This window comes from Dipodomys spectabilis, unplaced genomic scaffold (assembly GCF_019054845.1).
Source record: "Dipodomys spectabilis isolate Male_0828 unplaced genomic scaffold, ASM1905484v1 ptg000213l, whole genome shotgun sequence".
Taxonomy (NCBI): Eukaryota; Metazoa; Chordata; class Mammalia; order Rodentia; family Heteromyidae; genus Dipodomys; species Dipodomys spectabilis.
The window spans coordinates 516,366-537,854 of NW_024870890.1; the positions used below are offsets into that span (position 1 = coordinate 516,366).

The following is a 21,489-nucleotide window of genomic DNA, read 5'->3' on the forward strand; positions in this document are numbered from 1 at the left end:
TTAAGTGTGGATAGACAGCCCACAGTGATGCGTTTACCTTTAGAGTGCTCATTAGATTCTCAATATTGTTCTTGTCAGCCACAACTGCTTCTTCTTCACAGAGTTTGCTTTCATAGAGTTTTACAAGAACCTCTGCAGCTTGAGTATTTTTCAATACTAAATTAATGGTTTTCAACCTTTAAAAGAGGATTAAAAACAGGTGTAGTTGTTAAATGTTCCTGTTCATATAATCAGTCCTGACACATTATGATGCAAGGCACAGCACTGTCCTCTTTGGGAACACTGGCACAATTACTCTAAGATTGATGCTCACTGACTTCCTAATAGACAGCACCTGCTCCAGTGAGCACCCAGCCCCCACGTGGTATTAACAAAGATTCCAACACAAGATGGGTGAGGCCATGTACAAGAGGAAAACCCTACAGACTCCAACAGCTGAGCTACCAAAATAGAAATGAGGAAAATACATTAGTGACCGGTCTCTGTGGCATAGCCCCATCAACAAGGGGATCACCAGAAATTCATAGAAATGTGTATTTCCTCAACAGAGTGGAGCTTATAACAGCAAGTTGTTAAAGCATATTGGATGGCAGGCGGCGAATCGCATGGCCGGTTGTCAGGACAGCGGCAACATACTTCTCTATGTAAGTGGAGGACATGGAGTAGGTATGGTTCATGCTCTGAAGAACCACGCTCAGCTCGGACCGCAGGGTGGGTACAGAGGGAGAGGCAGCTGCTTGACTGAAAAATTCTTCACATTTATTTGTGATTGTTGCCAAGTCATCTTTAAGTCGCTCCAGCTCTTTCTTTAGTTTCTATACAACAGAGAACAAATGCAGATGATCATTTCAATGGGGTATTTCCTTATAATAGTGTGAAAACACATTTCACATGATGACATAAAAACTTACATAACAGAACCAGACATGACATTCCACTCTCCCTCAGTAATTCCCAAACCCTAACTCATCTCCTGAGACCACACCTCTACCTGCTCCTTTTACAACCTGGAAGGCCCCAGGATGGTGAGAGGTACCTGAGGCACAGGCAGAGCCAAGCTGCAGGATCCAGCAACAAGTACATCGTCAGGGCTGGCACCCGGCCAGCACAGATGCTGGAGGTGAGGGGCCACGAGGCGGCACCGAGGTCTCCAGGCACCCCACACACCTGCACCTCTCACCTCCAGCGCTGAGGTGGATGTGAGAGGCCACGAGAGGTAGCACCGAGGCCCCCACGCACCACTGAAGGAAACCGCATCCACACATCTGCACCTCTCACCTCCAGCTCTGAGGTGAAGGTGAGGGGCCCCCACGCACCACTGAAGGAAACCGCACCCACACACCAGGCACCTGCACCTCTCACCTCCTGCTCTGTGATTCGGAATCCACTCTCACGTAGGTCATCTCGTTCCAGGGGGGTTCGGATCTGCCTGATCAACCCATCTTCACAGCTTTCCAGGCGAAGTCTGATGTTCCGAACTTCAGAGATATAGAGATTATAAACGGACTCCTCTTGTTCCTCTGCGAAAGCAAGCGTCACGTTTAGAAAACACCTCATTCATGTCCTTGCTCAGGGCTTTTCTAATTCTTTTTTTTAATGCTAGTGCTGAAGCTTGAACTCAGGGTCTCTGAGTTTTTGTGCTCAAGGCTAGAACTCTACCACTTGAGTTACAGCTCCACATCTGGTTTTTCAGTGGTTAACTGGAGATCAGAATCTCACTGATTTTTGCCCAGGCTAGCTTTGAACTGCAATCCTCAGATCCCAGCCTCCTTAGTAGCTAGGGTGAAGGTGTGAGCCACCAGCACCGGTTTTTGCTCATGTTTTAATATGGGAGTTGTTTTTTCTTTCTTATCACTGGGTCCCATCTAGTCAAACCTGTCATCACTACCAGCCCATACAAGAGGTACAAACCTTAAAATATAAATCCAAAAACATAAACTTTAAAACTTATATTCTAAATAAAATTGACCTATAATGGCTGGGAAAGTGGCTTAGTAGTAGAGTGCTTGCCTAGCATGCATGAAGCCTTGGGTTTGATTCCTGAGCACCACATAAACAGAAAAAGCCACAAGTGGCACTGTGGCTTAAGTGGTAGAGTGATAGCTTTGAGCAAAAGAAGCTCAGGGACAGTGAACCCAGGCCCTGAGTTCAAGCCCCAGGACTAGCAAAAAAAAAAAAAAAAATTACCCAGTGCCTTCTGAAGAACCAAGAACCCATTTCTGATTTCTGATGGCCCAAAAAAGTAATCTATTTCCCTGCCTTATGTTCACAAAATGTGAATTATATAAGCTGCAGATTAATTATAAAAATCTTAATCTAATCTAATCCTAAAATTGAAAATCTAGTAAAGAAAATGTGTTAATGTTTTAAAGAACAGAATGTTACTAATAAAACTGTCTCTTACTATCAGAAAAGTTCAAGATAAAATTTGTATTTAATAAGACTGGGGTAAAGGCACCTGTCTATAATCTTAGCACTCAGGAACTGAGACAGGAACACTATGAGTTCAAGGCTAGCCAAGGCTACATACTGCGTTCAAGTTCAAGTTACACAAGAAGATAGTCATCTATATGCAGAAAATAATTAAATCCACTATGAGCCTGGAGGATCACATGTGAGTGTCACCTGGCCCAACAGCAAGTACTGAAAAGTAGATGCAACAAGAATGCATCAAGTGTCAAACTACTTTATTAAAACAGGAGAGGATTCCTCTAGGCATCGGGCATGCTGGGCAAGCGCTCTACAGAGCTACACCTCTAGAGCACCCACCCCTTTCTTTAGTGTTTCGGCAGTTTTGTTTATCACAGGCTGAGCACCACGACAGACTAAGACTGATTCCTGTTGAGAGCAGGAGGGGGCCAGAATAGCACACCTATGCAGAACACATGAAATCCCCTTATGCTACCTCTTTCTGCAGACTTAAGGAGTTCTTGATAGTACTGCTTGCACACGTTAACCTCCTTTTCTAGCTGTGTTATATCAGAGCCTGAAAACACCCGAGATTCTTGGCTATCTTCCAGGAAATCTTCAAACCGAGACTGCAGATTACTGAGGACTTGCTGATGCTCACCGGGCAGCATGGTCTTGATCTAGAGAAAAACGAAAGTCATGCAGTTAGAGGCTTCCACCCTGAGCGCTGAGTGTAAATGGCACAAATCTCATCTTTTCTCACGGTATAGTCCAGTTAATATTCTTTTCAGTTAATATTATTTTCCATTATTTGATGCTCATGCCTGTAATCTTAGCTACACAGGAGAGTGAGATCTGAGGATCATGTTTTGAAGCCAACCCAAGTAGGAAAGCCTGTGAGATTGTTTACCTACAATAAACTACTGAAAAAAGGTTAGAAGTGGAGCTGTGGCTCATGTGGTGGAGTGCTAGCCTTCAGCAAAAAAATGTTCAGGGACATCATCCAGGTCCTGAGTTCAAGCCTCAGGACCAATATCCAAAAAAAAATAATAACTTTGAGAGATAAGGACAAACAAGTCCATAAAATTCAATAGATGAAATCAAACTATACCCATGTCAGATGTCCAAGCTCCAGAGCTCTCAGAAGCACCACTCAGTCTGACCTCTGGTCCCTGGTGCACAGGACACGCCCTCTATGGTGGGTGCACAACTGATACCACTTCGGGTTTGTGGTAAGCCTTGGTCTGCCAGGCCCTGTCCCATTTGGGACTCATGCCAAGTGCCGACATTACCAGGTTGACATGTCTGTCCACTATACTCACTGAAGCCACGCTGCTTGCTCGTATCTTGTCAATTTCACTGAGAAGGTAATGCCAGGATACCACACTCTTCATGTTTATGTGAGACTCATGCCAAAGAGCCAGGACATTCTGATACTGCTGCTCAATTCTGAAACACAGAATCAAGAAAACAGACAAATTCTTCTTCTTCCTTTCCACAATGTGCTCCATGCAGATTTCCGTTTGGTTTGTGAAATCTGCAATGCTTCCTGCTGCTAGGGACTTCTGTCCCTTGACAATGTGTTGACCATATCTTCCACCTCACGAAGTCCCCACCCCAACTAGCTGTATGGTTTCAGCTAGTGCATACAAACCTGTTTGCAAAGTCGACTGCATCTTTGTTGGGTGGAGGCACAGTGAAGCACACGGAAGGGACCATTGCCTCGTTCCCTGTTGGGCTGATGACCCTCCACTTGGCACGGTGAGAGTTGTTTGCCAGCACACACTCGTCATCTTTGTAAATAGTTATCTGGTTTTCCGGGAAGGGAAGAAGAACTAAATGAAGTCACTAGCAAAAAATATTTCTCCACACTCAATCTTGGGATGTTTCCTTTGATTTTATAAGATAGAAAAACTACAACCAGGCGCTGGTGCCTCACACATGTAATTCTAGCTACTCAGGAGGCTGAGATCTGAGGATCATGGTTTGAAGAGAGTTTGGGCAGGAAAGTCAGTGAGAGTCTTATCTCCACCTAACCACCCAAAAGCCAGAAAGTAGAGCTATGGCTCAAGAGGCTGAGTGCCAGCCCTGAGAGAAGAAACTAAGGAATAACATCCAGGCCCTGAGTTCAAGTCCTAGTACCAGAGTAGTGGGGAGATAGAAAACCTTAGTAATGACTCTTTCTCAACACTCAATCTTAGGATTTTTCCTTCCGTGTTATAAGATGGAAAACCTTATCACTGTGCAAGCAGTATGATTTCAGCTTAACACCACATGGATAAAGATGGCCTTGTCGGCTCCAGAGCGCTGCGAACATGTACCTCAATCTGTCTGTAGTCACAGAGAGCCTGGATGGGGACAGAGGTTTTGAGTGGATAATCGGGAGTCCTTGGTCTCAGCTGAATTACTGTTTTTGCTCGGCCCACCAGGCTGGCTACTGTACTCTTATACTGCAGGAGTTGTTCTTTCTCTTCCTAGGGAGTAAATACCACAGATTAAAACACAGATTTGTATGCTTCATTCCTTCAGGAAGTTACACAAATGGAACTTCAGCCCTAAAGTGATGCCTGGCCACTTAAGCAAACCTGCAATGCCACCCAACACTCGCAGCTCCTCCTTCTGTCTGGCTTTGTTTTCCTCTTTACAATTATCACTATCTAACAAAGCACATGTAATCTGTTTATTTAACATGTTATACTCTTACTCCCCCCCCCCAACATGTGAGCACCATATAGGGACATTCTTGACTGTTTACTGCCAGATCCTAAAATAGTGCCTGGATATAGACAAGTATTTGTGGAATGAATAAATATGTACAAGACATGTGCAGCCACATGGAAAAAGAGAGGAGAGGGGGAAAACACGAAAGAGAGAGAGAGAGAGAGAGAGAGAGAGAGAGAGAGAGAACTGCTAAAGCATTTTAAAACATCTAGGCAAACATATAAAAATTTAAATAGTAAAACTGAATGTTTAACTGCTTTGTGGAATGTGGTAGAAATACTGAGGACCATGAAAACATGGTAAGAGATGAGTGTAATGCTGGTGGTGGTGGTGTGCACAGGGTTTGAGCCCTACCATGGACTCCTGAACGAGGTCTTCCAGCCTGTGGACGCTGCTTGATCGGTCACAGCTGTACTTCCGCTGGACAGTATCTCTCAGATTCCTCAAGTAATCAGCAGCTTCTTTGGCATCATTGAAAAACTGAGGAAAGACAAAACATGGAGGTTACAGTGTGCTGAATGCCAGTAAAGCTGAGAGGTGTTAAATTTGTGTGCTCTTCATAAGACAGAAGAGGCAAAACACAACTTAATAACCACTTTGTTCCTTGATCCAAACTGCCCTGAACTCGAGTGGTTATACATAAAATACGAAGGGCAAAAGGTATATAAGTATATTATGTTTTGGATCTGTATTATTTTGGCTGAAATTTTCATTTCCTGTAGGGTTAAAACAATTTTTTACATAAATGGAATTCTAAAAATGCTTTTAGGGGCCAGTGGCTCACACTTGTAATCCTGGTTACTCAGGAGCCTGAGATCTAAGAATCGCAGTTTGAAGCCAGCCCAGGCAGGAAAGTCCATGAGACTCTTATCTCCAATAAAGCACAGTAAAAGGCAGATGACTCAAAAAGGCTGTGACTCAAGTGGTAAGAGTGCTAGCCTCAAGCAAAAGGAGCTCAGAGACAGCTCCCAGGCCTAGAGTTAGAATAGTTAAAAACAATTGCAGAATAATATGAAAAGCTCATCTGGTTCACTTTTTACTTAAAAGATGCAACTTTCATTAATAAAAGACATTTGTTTGTGTGTGTGTTTGTATGTGTGAAGTTTTGTTAAGTTTTAAGGGTTTCTTCTTATTGTTTTGTACCAATCCTTGAGCTTGAACTCAGGGCTTGGGTGCTATCCCTAAGCTTTTTCTCATAGGCTGGTAGCTCTACCATTTAAACAACAGTTCTACTTGAGGCTTTCTGGTGGTTAATTGGAGATAAGAGTCTCACAGACTGTTTTGATCAATCTGGCATCAAACAGAGATCCTCAGATCTCAGCATAGCCTAGCTAGGATTACAGGTGTGAGCCACTGAAGTCTAGTTTAAGGTGTTTTGGTTGTTTTCTTTTTTAAAGGATTTCTTTTTTTCTTTTTTTTAAAAAACTTTTTTGTGAACATACTGTACAGAGGGGTTACAATTACATGGGCAAGATAATGAGTACATTTCTTATCAAGCATTGCAGCCTCCTCCTTTGTTTACTCTTCACATCCCTTCCCAGCCTCCCGGTCCCCCCACCCCACCCCCCCCCCCATCCCCGCACCAAAGTTGTAAAGTTTGTTTTCGACATGACAACTTGTACTTCTCATTGTTGCAACAGGTCCACCTGTATCCTTAAACGACTTGTTTTTCCCCATCTCCTCCACAAATTATACGGACATCAAATATAGTGAAAGCAGGGGTTATACTGTGGGGGAGGGACATACAAAGCAACAAAGACATAATCTTAAAAAGGATTTCTTTCTTAACTGCATGTTGCAATCTCTCTTCCATAATACCGGAAACTAACTTTGAATCCTACAAACTAACTTTAAATATTTCAGTTCATCTCCCCCTGCCCCAGTGTGCACAACAGACATGTTCGTATTCATTAACTTTAAAAAGTCTCTGCACATTATTTACCTTAGCTAAGACATGGAACCAACCCCTCAGTAAATGCCCCTCAGTAGATGAATGGATCAAGACAATGTGGTATATATACACAAGGGAATTCTATGCCTCCATCAGAAAGAATGACATTGCCCCATTCGTTAGGAAATGGAAAGACTTGGAAAAATTATATTAAGTGAAGTAAGCCAGGCCCAAAGAAACATAGGTCCCATGGTTTCCCTTATTTGCAATAACTAGTATATGTCTCAGACAAGCAGAAATGATCAGATAAGTTGATGTTAAGTGAAATGAACCCCAAGATAAGGACTCAAATGTTTTTTTCTTTCTTGCTATTGTTTCTAACATATTTATAAGATATTTCTTTGTTGCTTTGTATGTCCCTCCCCCAGGGTATAAGCCCTATTTTCCCTGTATTTGATGTTGGTATAATTTGTTTAGGGGAAGGAAAAAAACAAAATTGTTTAAATAGGGACACAGGTGGACCCACTGCAACAATGAGATATACAAGATGTTATGTCGAAAAACGAGCTTTACAACTTTGGCATGGGGTGGGGGGGGAGGAGAAGAAAGGGGGGCGGATGGGAAGGGATGCTAAGGGGAAACAAAGGAAGATTCAACAATGCTTGATAAGAAATGCACTCATTACCTTACCCATGTAATTGTAACCCCTCTATACGGTATTTTCACAATAAAAAAATAAAATAAAATAATTAATTAAATAAATAAAAAGTCTCTGCAAGTCAGCCCACGTCCCTGCAGCCTGGCAAAGCCACATTTCTATTCACACACCTCAAAGTATGCAGCGTTCTCTCTGATGTGCTGCTCCACACACTGGCAAAGTTGTAAGATCCAGCCCCACTGTGTCTGCATGGCTGCTCTGTAGGCCTTAAAGATAAAGCACAGCCACTGAAACCAATGCAGAATAGGTGGCTCAGGGGCAGAGTGCTGGTCCAGCACACAGGAGGCTCAGGGTTCAAGCTCCAGCACCTCCAACACAGATGCTGTTGAGATACTCTACTATGAATAGGTGATTAGGTATTTCAACAGGAAGAGACTTCAAAATCAGGAAGGCAAATTGTCCTTCTTGCCTAAAAGTTCCTGCTTATACAACCAGCCTTAAAGTTTATATCTAAGTTTTAAAATTTCTCTCAAATTTTTAACTCCTTAAAATACAAATGAAAATGTGAACTATGGTAATTTTTACACAAAGAACTTCAAATGCATACAAGGTATCTTTCCTACATAGAAAACCAGTCCTTCCCTCTACCCCTTGTTCTCTACCCAGTATACTTGCTGTGTGATGCCCTCAAATAGGTTTCCTCTTTGCCATCTCTGGACTGCTATGTTGCTGAGCCATAGCATGTACCTTCTAACACAGAAATAGGAAACCCCATAGCCGCACTTTTCCTCCTGGCTTTGTAGAGGAAAAGGCAATGTATTCTTTTCTGTAAGTGTAATTCTGGAGTTACAATAATTAGAATAGTAGTTGTCTTAAAGTGTCACTAGTATGACGTGCATCTCATAAAGGCAAACGAATATAGCATAAAGGATATCTACTTCATTAAAAAACATAGTATAAAGGATATCTATTTCATTTAAAAACAAAAACAAAAACTTTTCCTAGTTAAGGTCACTCGTGCCCAGGAGAGGGCGTGCGAGGAGCTTTAGTGACTAAGCCTGTCATTTCCTCCATCTGCACCAATGCATTCCTGCTCGGCTTTGCCCAGGCAGGCTTTCTGAATAGAACACACGCAGTACTGGGAAGCTGGTAACACGTGATCATACATCCCTGCTCCCTGGAATTATACTACTCCTGTTTCTCCTTCTGCCCCAACCACTCTCCTGACTCACCTCAATAGTCAAACGGGCTGGGTGATTTTCTAGAAGTAGCTGATCTGCTATCTCCTGGACTGATTTAATATTTTCTTCCTTTTGATCAAGTTCTCGCATTAATTCCTAATGAAGAAAGAGTGAGGGAATGTGTCAGAACAAAGATCTAAACCTCCAGTAGCACCTTCAGCGTGCAAGCACACAGGTGTACTTACAGCATGATATTCTTTTTTCCGAGCTATGTTGGTATTTCTCTCACTCCAGTCATAAGCAACTTCCTCCTCCTCTTTTTCATTCAACCAGATAAGTTCATTAGTTGCCCGAGTTACAAAATTATGAAGCGTGTCGAGGTGGTGCTCCTGAGTCCTAGATGTATTCTTTGTAAGAAAGAGCAGTGTAACAATCAGATCTTTGCCACAGAGATAAGGAAACAGAAATATTAAAGAAAAACTTACCAAGAGTTTTCCATACTGACTCTCTAATCTGTGCAACTTCTCTGCATAAGTTAACTTAAGAGGTGCTGTCATTTGAATCTAGAAATGGAATAAAAAGACTTTGAATAAGGAATCTGTACACACACCAGATGCATCTACTATTGAGTGACAGGGCTTCCAAAGAGGAAAACCACGTTAAAACTACCATGAAATATATGTAAAATTTTAAATTCATATACCTCACTGATTTTTGCTTCTTTAAGACTAGATTCAAATTCTTCAATAGCTCGGTGAACATTTTTATGATTTTCTAAATGGCTCTCAACACTTGGCAAATCTGAGCCCCACTCGGTGTGGTCCAACTGCACCTTCAAAAACAAAAGATAAGGTTACAAAGTGCACAGTGGCAAAGATCCAAAACTCAAGAAAACCAAGCATTTGTTCTATACCTGCATCTCATCAACCCAGTTCAAAAGATCCTGGACAAATTTCATGTTGACTTCCTCTTCTGTTAAATTCTGATCCATCAGAGCTGACTTCATGAGCGGTTTTCGGATCTGCATCAGTTTCGGAGTCTGCAAGGAGGCTGGCTCAACTCCTGAACTGAAATTTGGAACTAATCCCACTGGAAAACCAGGAGCATATACTGGGGTGACTGAGGGAGTGAGGCGGGATGTCAGCCCTGAGGAAAGGCCCGAAGTCACACTGGAAGAGGTCAGGGAAGGGGTTGAACTCTGGGTCAGCCCTGAGTTCAGACAAGGGTTTAAGGTCTGTGCCAATCCCGCATTTAAGCTCTGAGTGATTCCTGATATCATGAGCTTTGTTTGTTCTGTGGTCAGCATGCGTCCTTTGCTGTACACTGAGGCACACTCACTCCTTAAGGCCAAAATTTCATCACGGAGCTTAGCGACCCTGAAAGGAGAGGGAGAAATGGGTGTAAAGCCACGAGTGAGCCCATACCAAAACCACAGACTCCAGTTAATGGTAATGTGCCAGTGTTGGCTTCTCTCCCTGGTAGTGCTGCACAACCAATGCAAGGTGTTAGAAGAAGGAAAGGAGAGAAAGAAGGAAGTCTCAGGGACAAGAAAGAACTGGACTTTCCATTCAATTTTCCTGTAACTAAAACTTCTCAATTAAATCCCTGGGTTTAAAAAGTCATTATAACCATATTGGTAAAATTCTGCATCATAATTATTGTCAATAATGAACACTGTGCTATAAGTCCTTTTCATATCATTAGTCTGTATAGCCATCGCTTACACGGAACAAAACTACCACCCTCCAAGGTCATCCTTCACCTACTGACTTTATTAAAGATAACAAGAAACTTTCCTTACCACATATTTCTGGCATATGCGGGTACAGTGACTCACACCTGTAATTCTAGCTACTCAGGAGGTAGGTATCTGTAGGACTGTGGTTGAAGGCCAGCCCCAGGAAAAGGACCCAAAAGTTAGTGAAACCTCATTTCAATTAAAAAAATAAAAAGCTGGACATGCACAGTCCTGTCATACGAGCCACTCATGAGGCTTAAGAAGAAGGATCACGACCCAGGCCAGCCTGAGCAGAAATAAAACCCTGAAAAATGACTAAAGCAAAAAGGGATGAGTGGCATGACTCAAGTGGTAGAGCACCTGCCTAACAAAAGTGAGGCCCCTAAATTCAAATCCCAATACCAAAAGTTTTAACTGTGTTTCTGATATGAACATAAAGCTTTTCCTTCTATTGTTATTTATTTTCTATATTTACAATCACTATAGACTCCTAAAAAGAAATTACTAAGTCAAACATGGCTTGCAAATATTACTTTTCTATGCATAAAGAAAAATAGAAACACTGTGGACTGTGGAAATTTCTAGGGCTGGGAAGGTGGCTCAGTGGTAGCGTGCTTGCCTTGCATGCCTGAGGCCCTGGGTTCGATTCCTTAGCACCACATAAGCAAAAAGAAAAAAGCCGGAAGTGGCGCTGTGGCTCATGTGGTAGAGCGCTAGCCTTGAGCTGAAGAGCTGATGGACAGCGCCCAGGCCCAGAGTAGAGGCCTCACGACCGGACCAAAAAAAAAAAAAGAAAAGGAAATTTCTACCCCGAAATCTAATTCTCAGAGTTATACTTTTTATACACACATTTTGAAAACTATTATGAATATTTTCATAAAAGGATAAGCAGAAAAGTAGAAACTTTCTTTTTACATTTCTGTTATTTCTTGTTTTCCTTTTGTGGTATAAGAACTGAACAGGGCAGTGCACACGCTACGCACACACACTACAAGGAGTATGTGCTCTGGCACCACCCGTGGATATGTCAGAAGTATGTAAGTAATATAAAGACATTAAGCACTCATTTCAGTTGAGCTGCTCAGTTACTGTGTTACGTTAATTCTGGTATACTGGGGTTTGCCCAGTAACTGCTAACCACAATATAGCAGAATTAACACAACACACTCTTTACCTACAGAGAGCTAAGAAACATTCCGCACAGTCATGGTATTCAGTATATACTATGTAGAAAATGAACTATGCAACTTGTGGACATGGACAGGGGAGGGACTGGGGGAAAGTGAAGGAAGGGATGACATTATCCAAGAATCATCTTCTCATTACCTGACTTTCAGAAGTATAGCTCCCCCTTAATAATGAGAAGAAGACTGTCAGTGTCTGCATTTATCTCCCTATGCCCATGAGGGTCACAGCAGAATTCTCACCTCTGTACCAACTGATCTGCCTGGTAGTATTTTCCATCAAGAAGAATCTGCGTGTCAATCACATGCTGGTGTAAGAGCTTTTCACACTCAAGGATGTACCCGGCAATCTCGGCTTCATTCTGAAACTGCAGCCCTGATTCTAGTCTTTTGGAATCCTAGGTTTAAAAGAAATCATGATGAATTCTGTGAACACCTGTCAAAACCATCTTGAAGGTTACAACCCCAAAACCTGGAAGAGAGGCCTACATGGACGTTGTCTTCCTTTTGGGTTCTGCCTGCTCACTGTCCCTTCAGACAAGACATACCAGTCATAACCACTGGCTAACCTTAACTCGAAGTACAGGGAACACACCAAGGGCAACCAAACTTCATAGAAAAGTTTTATCCTACCCCGTCCCCTCCCCACACCTCTACAACAGTCCCACCAGCTCTAAGATCGACTCACAGACTGGAGTGCGTTCCGGGCCAGGCCCAGTCTGTCTTCGCAGAGGATGCTGTCTCTCTGGACGCGGTGGGCAATCTGCACCAGCATGTCCAACCTACAGGAAGACACAGAGATCTTTCTTTTGAAGTCAAAGCATTCATCATCCCTGAAAACTGCTGCCCACTGAAAAGCAGAATGAAATCACACTGCACGTCTCCTATACCTGTGTCCATGTGTGGAGTCACTGCCAAAGCTAATGCAGGAGCTGATGAGGGTTGGACGGCAATGAACCGAGAGAAGGTTTTCCCCAGAATCAAGACTAGTACGGGTGCTGGCTGTGTTACTAAATACAGAATCGCTGCTCCGGTAGCTGTAAGTGCTGCTGTGCATTTTCAGTCCCAGAGCAGTGTTCTCTGATGGTGAACGTGAAGAGAAAGTCCAGAGAACTTTCTACTTCTAACGGGAAGGCAGTACTGAATGCTAAGGCTCTAACAGCTCCTTAAATATGCCTCAACATGCAGATGCAACACACAGCAAAGTGCTGATAACTATTCAAAAGAATCTTGCCCCCAGCCATACAGTGGCTGGCTGAGGTTTGCCTGGTGGAGCCTTCATTAAAGCCCTGCAAGTACAGACAGCACAGGCTGATCAGGGCGTCGCTGGGGCAGAATCGCCAAATAGTTTCACTAATAGTCATCTGATCGCAACCACCTAAACAACAACTCCATGCTCCAAAGAAACCCAGGGACAATTTATAAAGACAGTCTTGACTGTGCCAATCATCATACCCAGATGGCCTTGTCCATGCCACCTGCCATACACAGTCCCTTCATGTGCAGCCATGGTGGGAAGGCCTTGTCCACGCCACCCATACGGACAGTCCCTGTGCAGGCAGCCACAGTGGGAAAGTCTCTGCCATTCCAACCAGAGTGTCATCTGTTCATAAAATTCAACCAACCGGAAAGTTATCTATTTCCCTAGGTTTATCCCATGTGTCCCAGTGATGCTGTGTCTGCCACAGTCACCTAGACAGATGTTGAAGAGCCACAGTGCTAAGTAGAATATGGATATGATGTTTGCAAAGTCGATGTGCCTGTTCTTGTTTTTCTTTCTTTAGATTATTACATGGTATAAAATGCCAGCTTTTCCTAGCTGCCTTTTCATATACTCTAGGCCACACAGTTATTATTCACAATACACATAGTCACTGCCAAAAAACTTGTTGCATCAAGAAAAACAGAGGCATTTATCCAACCAAACTCCTAAATATTTTCCTACTGCTAATGCTACAAAGCCAAACTTCTCCACTCTCAGGGGAGATACTTTCCTAACGAAAGGCGTGAAAGAAGCCAGGTGCCAGCAGCCCATTCTTACAATACTAACTGCTTAAGGAGGTTGAGAACAGGGGGACTGCAGTCAGGGCCAGCCCAAAGCTAGGCCCAGTGGTGTGTGCCGTTCTTCTGAAATACCTGGAAGGTGGGGATTGAGCAGCTCACGGTTTGAGGATGGTCTAGGCAGAAAAGCTAACAAGACTTCATCTCCAGAGAGGGCAGCTGAGAGCAAGGGTGCTTACCCAACATTCTGGAAATGGTGGGATGTATAAGATGGGTGAACAGTGGTCCAGACTCCCCCTGGGCAGGAGATGATGTACTGGAAGTGTGGCTCAGTGGAGGGCGCCTGACTAGTCACATCCAGCATGAGGCCCTGAGCCAAACTCCATTACTGTCCAAACCAACCGCCCAACAAGCCGCACTGCTGAGGCCTGAGTCGCCCGCAGCACAGATGCAGTGTGAAGAGGTAGAGTGCCAAGCAGGCACTCGATTACTAGGGCTCTGCTCTCGTCCCAGGACGAACAGGAGAGAGGGGGTGGGGCCATAGGAGGGCCAAGTGGCAGCCAGTGTGCCGGCTCTGCAGAAGCCTCGGGGTAGGCCCAGCCCCTTCGGCCCCCACAGCTCAAGAGGAGCAGACATGGTCCCCACAGCCCACAGCCAGCTGGGGGTGAGGATCTCCAGGGCACAAATTTACCCAACAGGGAGAGAGCGGAGTGGCAGAGCACTTACCCAGCATGCACCGGGCCCTGGATGAATCCCCAGCCACACACACACAAGTTGCCCAGAGCTGCACCTGCCTTCTCACGTAGCAGCACATGAGGACAGACAGTGGACAGCAGGGGCATGCTCAGAGAGGCAATGCACGTGCAGAAATGTGGCAGGAGGGGGGCCTGAGCTGACACCTTCTAGTCTGTTCTAGATGGGACTCTGCGGTCTGTGCATCGAGACAGACTACATTTTGGGTTTTCTCTTTCTGCCACTAGCGTTTGAGCTCAGCCTTATACTCACTCCAGTCACTAGCTGGTGCTCTCTCATGGCCTCCAGGCCAGCTTTTTGTTAATTATTTTGATGAAGTCTCACAGGTTTTTCTGCCTGGACTGGCTTCAAAATGCAGTCCTCTGGACCTCAGCCTCCCAAACAGCTAGGGTTCAAGGCCATGGGCACCCAGCTGTTTCTATTCATTAACATGTACGTGTGATCTGAGGGGTTTATTGTTAGATGCACTTTGAACAAATCTACTTCACATTTTCCTCTTTTTCAAACAGTATATGGTGGGTTTCACTGAGATGTGTGTATTTACAGATCTCAGAGAGGACGGCCACAATCAAAAATGTTAACAAGAAACAAATCTATGAGCCTCCGGGTCGAGGCCCTGGAGATTTAAGGCCAACGAGGGGCACTCTCCTGGGTAGTTTTCATTGGTTTCAAAGCTATGACCGATGAGACTTCACATTTACGCCCACCCTACCGGGTTCTTCAGTTAATTACTTCCCTGATTACCTCTGTAAAGTGCCCAGCAGAGTTTCTAGAGCAAAAAAAGGGGAGGATGAGAAAGACAGTGTGATTTATTAGAGGTCACACAGCCACGTACATGGACATGTCAGATCGTGGTCTCCATCTGCCTGGCTCCACAGAACCAAAGGCCTCCTCCCCACAGACAGCCTTGGCTTGCTTCTCCCTCTACTTTGAGGCAAAGTGCCTTCCCTCATCTACCTACCTCTCCACTTCGGGGCGCAGTGCCTTCTCTCTCTCCAGCATGGCGATGATGAGCTTGCCCCACTCCTTTTCTATGTCATTTGGATGATAGCCTTGGAGGAGTTTGACACGCCCAAATTCTATCCAAATCTAGAGTATAGAAAACAAAATCAGCATAAAGCAAAGAACTGTAATGAAGATTATGCTTGCCAATAGAAAGGATATGTCAGCTTACCTCTAATAACTTATATAAGCGTTTAATTTTGGATTTTTCTGACTCCTTTGGTGGAATTTCTTTTTCTTTAAACTGTAAATACTGATTATAAAGTGCCTAAAATGAAAGAGGAAATGAATTAAGGGCCAAACTTCATTGACTCATTATGTCCCCAGTGCAAACGCTTTTCATGGTGGTATATGCCTTCAGGGTACATCAGTGCCCGTGTGCTGGTAGGTGGGTTAGGCCAGACTTGATGAGGGCAGAAGTGTGGACGGCAGCCATGACTGAACTTGTGCCACACGGGGGCCGGCATAACTGATGGCTCCACTGCGCATCTTTTACCATCCATGCTAGAAAGTCTGTCTTACAAAATAAGTACCTCCTAAACACCACACCTTCATTTCTAGTTTTCTGGAAAAGAATTTGATGCAATTCCCATGAGGAAACAAAATGAACTATTCTTTCATTTCATCGTTTGACCACTGAACACACAATGCCTAGCAACTAGACAGAACTAAAATTTGACTTCATTGTCCTGCCAGTCAATGTACACAGATTTTTACATAAATGAAGACATATGCTCGTAGCTGATGGTACCATTATTATACAAAGTTCAACCATATAATTAAATTATGGTTCTCATTTGCAGATACTCATTTGGGAACCTTTAAAATTTATTAAAAATTCAGTGTATTAGTTAAAGTGATACAGACAAAATATCTCCATACTTAATACGTGTATACTAATTATCTCATCCTAATTCATGCTGCATTAAAACAAGATCCTACAAATCTTTGGGCAGATTACATTTCTGTAAGATTCCATTCAGTGGTCTGGTGGCTAACAGATTTATTTGCAGTCCTTCACAATGTGTTCCTTCCTGCATTGTGCCCTATCCCAGGCGCTAGCTAGCAAGGAGCCTTGCTCCATGACTTTACAAATCTGCACTACTCAGAGGCCATGACACAATTATTCAATGGGGTCGAGAGTGGAGATCCATTTGGAAATAAGCATGTCTGCATTCAAAAGCCAAAGATGGCATCCTCCTTAGGAGTCTGGCAGTTACCTTTGCTAAACACTCTGTAGAACTAACTACATGGCAGATGGGATTTTCCTTGTGCCTTAGAAAAAAATTCAAAAGATTTTTTTCTATCTGCCCAGGAATCATTAGACACTTGGCGAGCACCCTTGAACACTTCAAAAAGTACCCTGCCCACGGAGGCCCAGGGCAAATCCCCACGGTGACATGGACTAGGACGGGCCCCAGAGGCTCTGCACAGATGAATGACCTCAGTGGGACCCACCATGAAAGACTTACAAACCAAAGAATCATGCTTCCTAGCCAATAGCTACGTTGTTCACTTGTCAAGTAGACCACTCTGCTGACTCACATACAAATGTACAAAACGGGACAGCCTTATTCTTTGGTAAGCTTATGTGCATATAATGCGTTCTACTTTGCTATAGCACCTCGGCTTCTAACAGCCCCACATACACTTTTCAATATTACCAAGTGCTTCACTAACCATTAAGCCACAAGCACTGACCTAGATAGAATAAATGCCAAACTTACTTTACTTGGGCTGAAAGTATGTATTTTCAGTTTCTGAGAAAACAGTACAGGCTGCACCTCATGCCCTACAGAAGCAGCCTCTTTGGCAGTTTCCAGCAGGGTTCAAGCAGAGGCATCTCCAAGCCACTGCCAGTATATGTATGAGTTCCTCCAGACCCTCTTCCCCTTCACCTGGTGGGCTCCAAGCATCTCCACACACCAAAAACAACCCGTCCATCTAACTCCACACACTCTCAAATTATACTTTTATTAAACTTGCAACATACCAAAGCTTAAGGGTTGCAAACTTCTTTAGGCTGTTTTTGCTACTGTTTTAACTATTGGCATTTGCCTCTATACTTTCAGTGTAATAAGGAACTGTGTAAATAAACATAGAAGCCACTCATTTGTGTCTTCCCAATAGCAACTGTTATTGAACTAACATAAAATCAGAATTATTACAGAATTAGTTGAAAGTTTATCATCAGAAGGATCCTACTGAGCTTCTACACAGCACTGACCTTCAGCTCTACAGGGTTATTAGGAAATGTTCTCTCAGACATTGTGGTCACGTGGTGTCTGATCCACTGCATGAGGTAGTTCACCATGTTCTGGTATTCGATCCATTTGACTTCAACATCCTGAAACAATAAATGCCAATGATTCAGCTGCAACAGTTTGGTCAAAAACCTTCTTGTAAATTTTGGTCTTAAAGCCAGCTGTTTTCCACTCAGAAAACAGCTCTACCTCTTGCTTTCTACTCAACTGAGATCCTTTCCAATAAACATTTACAACATGCTGTAAACTAACACTAGCCTAAGAATGCCAATTCTGACCCAAATTCAACAGCTTCCGGGCTTGGCATGGGGCATCCAAGAATGAGAAGGTTTGAAAGGCGTGGTCAATCCAAGGTGCTTTCCAGGATCAAGAAAGGGTCACAGCCAGGCTGGCCACCTCTGCTGTACTGGAGATCTAAGTCCACTGCATAGCTGCACTTCAAAGAGTTACACAATGAGCATGAAACCCAACAGGAAAGAACTGGATATGGTCAGACTATTCGACACATTAAGCACACATTTTATAAAGGAAAGAACTGGAAGGCTGTCCACTGCTATGTTCAATGAAGTACCTGATGAATGCATGCTGTTTCAAGACTGTGGTCAGTACTGCAGCAAAACCTAGAACTTCAGACATTACCACCATTGAGGAGTTACTAAATGCGGCCACAGAGGAATTCACAGATAAAGATAAGGAAAATGAATGCAAAATTTACTACAGGTGCCAAGTAACCAAAGCAGGTTATATGTGCTAGCCACTGTTAAGAATCAGGTTTCCAGAGTTGGGAAGGTATAGAGTGCTTACCTAGCATGGCATGAAGCCATGGTTTCAATTCCTCAGTACCAATACACAGAAAAAGCCAGAAGTGGTGCTGTGGTTCAAGTGGCAGAATGCTAGTCTTGAGCAAGTGAAGCTCAGGGACAGTGCCCAGACCCTGAGTCCCAGCCCTAGGACTGGCAAAAAAAAAAAAAAATCAGGTTTCCAAACCTGATTCTTAGCTGCCTTGAAATGGTCACTAAGGCCTCTTGGTGGTCCCTGAGGAGTTCTGTGGTGACCAGCAATTGTCTGGCTGGAAGTGGGCCTGCCTAAGAGAATGGACAAGATGAAGGGCCCATGTGAGTCAGAACACTGCAGGCCTTGAAACCTGGACAAGCAAGCACGTAGTGAAGTGGAATTCATGTGTGCAGTTTTCAATATCAAAACATCTCAACAGGTTTAACCTTTAAGAGGTATCAGCTATTGTTAGGGTATCAAGCTACAGACACGTGGTTATAGAAGATTCATTTGACCACAAGTTCAGAGTTTATGAGGAGGGGGGAAAATTGGAAAAGAAAAGTCGCCCTTCAGAATCGCCATCCCGTGCTCAAGTGAAGGAAAAGGCAGGGAGTGGGGAAGAAAGACAGAGCAGAAAGACCAGCAAGCCTCATCCTAAAGCAGCATTCACCATAACCTCTAAGAGGCTAAGTATGGAACCCAAACAGGTTCTTAAGAACAAGAAAAAGAGAATGGAATTAGATCTAGAAACAACAGCACACAGATGCTACATAAGAGACAAACACGGAAGCTCAAGTCTTCAAAGTAATGCAGAAAAACAAAAAGCTATCTGTGATGAAGAAGGAGCAGACCAGGGTGAAAGGAGATTCTGTGTCTGTACCATACAGCTTCCCGTGATCTCCTGGAAAGGCAAAAGCTTTTTGCAGTGGGACCACTGCACAGTACATGACTGAGTGCAAGGACCAACCTTGGAGAAACAGTGGTCTAACACAGACGCAACACCCAAACCGGACAGAGGTCTCCCTCTGTTAGTTCTGCCAACCCCAGTGGCCCTACCAGGTCCTTCCCTTAAGTAAGAACGTGGAACCAGTCAACTCATCACAAGGCACCTTTGTTTAGTCAACCTTAAGTCACTTTCAAAACTGAGGCATCTTCCACACAGAGGACAGGAAAGGAGGAGCTATGGAACCACAAGCTGAAATGAAGCCTTCAAATTTTAGTGCTTTATAGCTTTTGTATAAAGGGGCCTGAACTTTGAACAGTTTCCTTTATTCCTGACAAAGAACAAATGGGATTTTTCAGTTACACGTCACTGTAGTGGTAGAATGATGCCAGAAAGTAGATGGCTCAAATCCTTGGTTTGAGGAGCCTGGAACACAGGTTCTTTGAACTCAGGATCCCCACCTCATCGTCTGCAGTGACAGGATTTATACGTTTATAGCAATATTCCCAGGTCTAAGCCCTGCGAATTCCTTCAGAGAGACTGGACAGCTGAATGCTGTAGGAAGCGTCTGGCTAGTGGGCAGCACTCACATTTGCACCGATGCCTTCACCACCTTCGGGCACTTTCGGGAAGGCGTCATAGAGAGAGGACACGTATGTTATTACTGACTTCTCATCAGGTGAAGAGACATCCACATCTAAAACAAGCAACACACAATTACTTCATGATGCCAAAGGTCAGACTGCCACGCCAGCCCAGACAAGCCAGAGACTCACCTTCAGGATCCAGAAGTCTTATTACACCAATTTTCTCAGCTACATAGAAAGCGTGCTCTAAATTTGCAAGGTTGCTTTGAACAGCAACAGTATTCATGTCTATCAGGTCCGGCCTAGGAAAGAGGTCACTGTGTTAATTATATTTCTTTGTGCAACTTTAAAATTTCATGTGATATTTATTTACATAACAATTTCTACAAGTATTAATACTAAGCCTGTGTCAAAAACTCCTCACACATTTCATATTGCTTGCATGTCTCAGAACCTTGGTTAGACCAGAGCGCGCCTGAGACTCCCATCTTCAGAACAAAGCGTTAAATGGAAGCAGAAACAAATGTGGTCACAAGGCTTTCAGAGGAGTAGTTCCCATCATCATGCCACTGGGTGAGAATCGACTCATCCGCTCATAAAGGAAGGCGCTTCATGAGCCCCAGGGCCCTCTGGTGCGCTCAAGGGATATCTCTGGGAACCACAATAGAGTGGAGGGCTGGGAGGAGCTGCAGGGGCCTGAACAACAAATCATCTCAAGTTCCATTTGAAGGCCATGCTCTTGAGAAACCCTGGAAGCAGATCCTTAGTCTTATAGAAAGATAAATGTCTCGGGCTGGGAAGGTGGCTCAGTGGTAGAGCGCTTGTCTTGCATGCCTGAGGCCCTGGGTTCGATTCCGCAGCACCACATAAGCAAAAAGAAAAAAAAAAGCCAGAAGTGGCACTGTGGCTCATGTGGTAGAGCGCTAGCCTTGAGCTGAAGAGCTGAGGGACAGCGCCCAGGCCCAGAGTTCAGGCCCCACGACCGGACCCAAAAAAAAAAAGAAAGAAAGAAGGAAAGATAAACGCTTGTGTTCTTGTTTGCATCTGGTGAGAAAGCAGACTCCTAAAGAATCTGCTCTTGCTTCTACAGCACCTTGAAATGTGGGTAGCCCTTTCTACACATTCATATCACAGGAAATCATTGTAACGTTCATTCCTTGATGGTTTTCATGTGCCATCAGTAAGACCACTAAAAAGTGACCCAACATCCACTGACAACAAGAGGCATAAAAACAACACTGCTAAATTCACAAGACTCGTGATGAAGGACCCGCCAAGGTCAATTACTTAACAGGTGTGAATAACAATCTAGACAGACAAATACCTAAAGTTTTTTCACTAAAAAGTGGCTTTGTTTCTATGAAATTCACATTCTGAAGGAAT

At 43.8% G+C, this 21,489-nt stretch overlaps 1 protein-coding gene across 4 annotated transcripts in view; it reads right to left on the reverse strand.

The window, feature by feature from the left end:
• Dst (dystonin) overlaps positions 1–21,489 on the reverse strand; it is a 327,245-nt gene that overhangs the window by 141,966 nt on the left and 163,790 nt on the right. For all 4 annotated transcript variants that reach the window (XM_042696942.1, XM_042696940.1, XM_042696939.1 and 1 more), the window contains 21 exons: positions 20,296–20,408; positions 20,110–20,216; positions 17,766–17,885; positions 15,711–15,806; positions 15,498–15,625; positions 12,471–12,564; positions 12,026–12,180; positions 9,774–10,236; positions 9,564–9,692; positions 9,346–9,423; positions 9,106–9,267; positions 8,912–9,016; positions 7,850–7,945; positions 5,485–5,610; positions 4,731–4,883; positions 4,064–4,218; positions 3,732–3,858; positions 2,906–3,089; positions 1,363–1,520; positions 637–815; positions 38–176 (listed from right to left, as the gene is read on the reverse strand). In XM_042696942.1, the coding sequence (XP_042552876.1) occupies positions 38–176; positions 637–815; positions 1,363–1,520; positions 2,906–3,089; positions 3,732–3,858; positions 4,064–4,218; positions 4,731–4,883; positions 5,485–5,610; positions 7,850–7,945; positions 8,912–9,016; positions 9,106–9,267; positions 9,346–9,423; positions 9,564–9,692; positions 9,774–10,236; positions 12,026–12,180; positions 12,471–12,564; positions 15,498–15,625; positions 15,711–15,806; positions 17,766–17,885; positions 20,110–20,216; positions 20,296–20,408 (3,067 nt within the window). The remainder of the gene's footprint in view (positions 1–37; positions 177–636; positions 816–1,362; positions 1,521–2,905; positions 3,090–3,731; positions 3,859–4,063; positions 4,219–4,730; positions 4,884–5,484; positions 5,611–7,849; positions 7,946–8,911; positions 9,017–9,105; positions 9,268–9,345; positions 9,424–9,563; positions 9,693–9,773; positions 10,237–12,025; positions 12,181–12,470; positions 12,565–15,497; positions 15,626–15,710; positions 15,807–17,765; positions 17,886–20,109; positions 20,217–20,295; positions 20,409–21,489) is intronic.